Raw genomic sequence first — 3681 nt, 5'->3', positions numbered from 1 at the left:
ATAGACAAAAGCAATAAAAAAGTACATATTTAATATAACTTGTAAAAACGTGTATATGAAAATTTGGCAAATATCTAGATGATTATAGGGCTGGGCCCATGGCGCACTCGGGAGAGTGCGGCGCTGGGAGCTTCTGCCGCGGGTTCTGATCCTATAAGGGATGGCCGCTGTGCTCACTGGCTGAGCGCGGTGCAGGCGGTCTCAAGAAAAAAAAAATCTAGATGATTATATTTGAATTTGATTTTAGGTGACTTTTTTCTCTTTCCTACATTTCCTGTGATATTGATAATGAAGGTGTTTTTTTATGCCACCTGAATGTTAAGTCTGTTTACCCTGATCCTGGCTTGGATTCTGTCAGGACGCTAACTAGCTGCTTTGTGGTTGTGAGTGCCTCGGCCTGTTTCCAACAGCCAGTTTCTTGTGTAAGACAGGCTTAAGTGATGGGATTAATTTTGGCCTTTGCAGAGGCACCGAGGACATCACCTCTCCTCACGGCATCCCTCTTGACCTTCTGGACCGAGTGATGATCATCCGGACCATGCTATACACCCCGCAGGAAATGAAACAGGTGGGCCTGCCTTCGTCCCTCCTGCCTTCTCCCCTCTCATTTGCTCTCAGTGTGCACTGATGGCTGAGCAAAATGTGTCCGCTAAGTGCACCCGGCTCCCACTCTCCATCCTACCACTCAGCTGTGGCCCTGGCCAACCACATTACTCCTGAGTTTCAGTCTCCCCATCTAAAAGAGGATGCTGTAAGATTAGTTGGGCTAACTAGACATTGCCTGAAGTGTCACAGAACCTCAGCTTTCTGTGGGCCTTGGCCAGTCTCTCTTCTATTCTCCTTTTGATAAACTTTAGGAAAGGATAGTGAAAAAATAGACTTGATGACAGCCATTAGGGAGGCCACCAGCTGTAAGAAAAGGAAGCAATAAAATATGCTTTAGTGACAGCCTTTTGGTGCCCTGGGCAGCCCCTGCCTGTGGCCTTTTCTGCTCAGAGGGTGAGGCCAGGTGGTCTATCCTACCAGAACCCACAGTAGGCCACCTCCTGTGGGGTGCAGACCTGGAGGGGGCCCATACTCGAGTCCTAGGAGAGCCTGTCTGCTGTAAACCGTGTGACTAGTGGTGGATTTCTCAGGGGCTTTGGAGGCTGGGCCTGGGCAGGTCTTTGGCTTTGTAGCACAGAGTCCTTTAGGGCTGCTACCAGGTCCACAGAGATGATGGTGAAACAGCGTGACACAGCTTGGAAGAGCACCTGAAGACGGAGTTCGTACAACTAACCTTGTTATGACAGGCTTTGGTGAAGTACACGTGGAAGCATCTAGCTCAGTGCCTGGCACATAGCGGATGCTCAAAAGCCCGCATGAGCTGTTTGGGTGAGCCTTGGAGTTGAGGGTGATGGTGATGTATGAGGTTGGGTCTTATCCCATGGGGCATGGTCCCCGTTGTCCCTGCAGTTGCCTCTTGCTTGATTCGGAGCTTGAGCACCAACTGTGTGACGAGCATTGCCTAGGCACTTCATGCTTAGAATTTCTAGTCCTTCACTTATTTCCAGGTAGTCACTATGAGTACCCTGTATTTTATTTTTTGTGGCTGAGTCACTGAGCAGCAAGTCTGAGGTGTGAAGCCAGTCTGTGTTCTGCACAGCTCATGCCATCTGCTCAGCTGGGGCCCTGTCCTGGAGGGGTGTCCCACTGGGTGGTGTATGCTGTGCTCTTTCCTCTGCTCTGCCCACTGTTGCCACAGATGGTCTTGTACTGGGGGCCAGGGACAATGGATGGGCCAGGGCTGCACTGACTCTGCTGGGCCCTCTCCTCTCCCCAGGGCATGGCACTCTTTGTGGGGCCTGGCCAGTGTGATTCCATTTGGTCCCCAGTAAGCTGGGAGGCAGGGAAAACTGTTCTCATTGTTATCATTCTTAAAGTTGAGGACATTGAGACTTAGGCTAATTTGGCCAAGTTCATAATGCCAGTCAGTGACCAGTAGGTGACAGGTATGGCTGGAATCCAGGCTGTTTGATCCTGAATCCCATGTTTTTAATCACTGTGCCATCCAGCCTCCCTCCTGCTAGAAATATCTCAAATGGTGTAGCTTTCCTCCAGCAGTTTGTGAGCAGGGCCTTTCCTTTGGAGCTGCCCAGGGCCTCTCCTGGGCACTCCCCTATAGTCCCCCTGCTTGCTATGGCCCGTCCAGCCTGGCCCTGCTGGCATTTCTTATTGACAGTGCCACTGTGATGCAGGTGAGTCGGAGATCTCCCTTTGTGACCAGCATTGGCAGAATACTGAAGCAGTTAGAGTTCATAACAGCAGTTGTCTACGTTATTTAGGAGATGGTGTCAATGGCTGTGGGCCTTGTCACTAGCTCAGGCTCTCTTGCTGTTGGATGAATGCCAGGTTGAGGTCAAGGTGTTCATTGAATAGAAGCAGAAGCTAAGACAAAGGGGCCCAGGCATTTACTGGAAACCTTCCTCATCCTTACTGCAGACCATGAAGCACCTACTGTTGTGACCAAAATGCCATGTGTCCTGCCAAGAAAGCCCTGCACAGATGTGGTAAGGGCCCAACACACTGGAGTACTCTGTGGCTTCCATTTGCCTGTGGAATGACCTGAGCAGTCTGCTGCTCCTCTTGGAGCCTCAGCCTTCTGCTCTGTTAAATGGGAGATCTGCTCCCTCATTTGTGAGGTTGTCATAGGGATTATGTGAGATAGTGACGACAGGAGGGCCTATATCCCTCCCCACTGCAGTTATCATTACTATTGTTCATAGCTTCACGTGCTTTGCAGACATCCTCTAGACCCCTTTAAAACAGCTTTGCCATAACCGGGGTCTGAGGCTCACACAGCAGGGTCTTGTGGTCATGCAGAGGCTGAGTGGCAGGGCTGGGACCCTCACTCGGAGCCAGTGCACCCTTGCTGCCTCCAACCCCAGAGCTCTCAGTCCAGCTCCCCTGGGTGTTTTGCTTCCATCTGATCCCAGAACAGTGACTTGACAGACCAGTACCAGGCTGGCCCCATCTTGGCTCAGCCAGGAGGGCCTCTTCTTAGTCTTTCTCTCAGGGCCACCGTTGCTTTGTTCTTGCTGGCTCAAGGGATAACCTCTGCATTTTTAGTGGAACCTGGGGTTGGTTTTTAAACAAACAAACTCAGTGTAACTTGAGTACTCTGCCATCAGTGCCAACACCCTCAAAACTATCCCTGCAGCTTATTAAATGATTAAAGATCTCATTTATGAACTGTCCATTTTCAAGCAGTCTGAGGCTGGAGCTCTTGTGATTGCCCTGACCTGCTCTGGAGAGAGCGAGAGCAGAGCTTCCCTGATGTCCAAAAGCCGAGCCTCGGATTCAGCGCAGATTGCTAAAGGGGAGATGCTCACGCTGACTGACGCTCTCTCCTTTGACCAGGCAATAAGGTTCAGTATCAGTATCTCGCTGGAGTTTCAGACCTCCCCCCACCAGACATTTCTCTTGGCAGGACCTGGAGGTTTCCTCAGTCCCCCGCTGTCAGTGAGAAGCCCTTTTTTTTGTTCAAGCTGCATTCAGAGGGGAATTTTGTTGATGGAGTGGGGAACAGGGTCTCCCTCCCAGCTCTTTTTCTTGGCTGTCCTTATTCCCATCCAGTAACTTCAGTGGGTGTCTCCGTCTGCTCAGCTCCATTTAGTTTTGGACTTCAGACAGTGGAGCCCG

General features: G+C 50.8%; 1 protein-coding gene across 1 annotated transcript in view; it reads left to right on the top strand.

Annotated features, from left to right (window-relative positions):
- The window catches only part of RUVBL1 (RuvB-like AAA ATPase 1), a 44135-nt gene that overhangs the window by 36238 nt on the left and 4216 nt on the right, over window positions 1–3681 (top strand). Inside the window, exon 9 of the mRNA XM_008582329.1 lies at window positions 466–568. Within this exon, the coding sequence (XP_008580551.1) occupies window positions 466–568 (103 nt within the window). The remainder of the gene's footprint in view (window positions 1–465; window positions 569–3681) is intronic.

The sequence above is a fragment of the Galeopterus variegatus genome, unplaced genomic scaffold, assembly GCF_000696425.1.
Source record: "Galeopterus variegatus unplaced genomic scaffold, G_variegatus-3.0.2 Scaffold2572, whole genome shotgun sequence".
NCBI classification, from domain to species: domain Eukaryota; kingdom Metazoa; phylum Chordata; class Mammalia; order Dermoptera; family Cynocephalidae; genus Galeopterus; species Galeopterus variegatus.
Note: the sequence above shows the minus strand (reverse complement) of the source record. Positions and strands in the feature narration are given on the sequence as shown.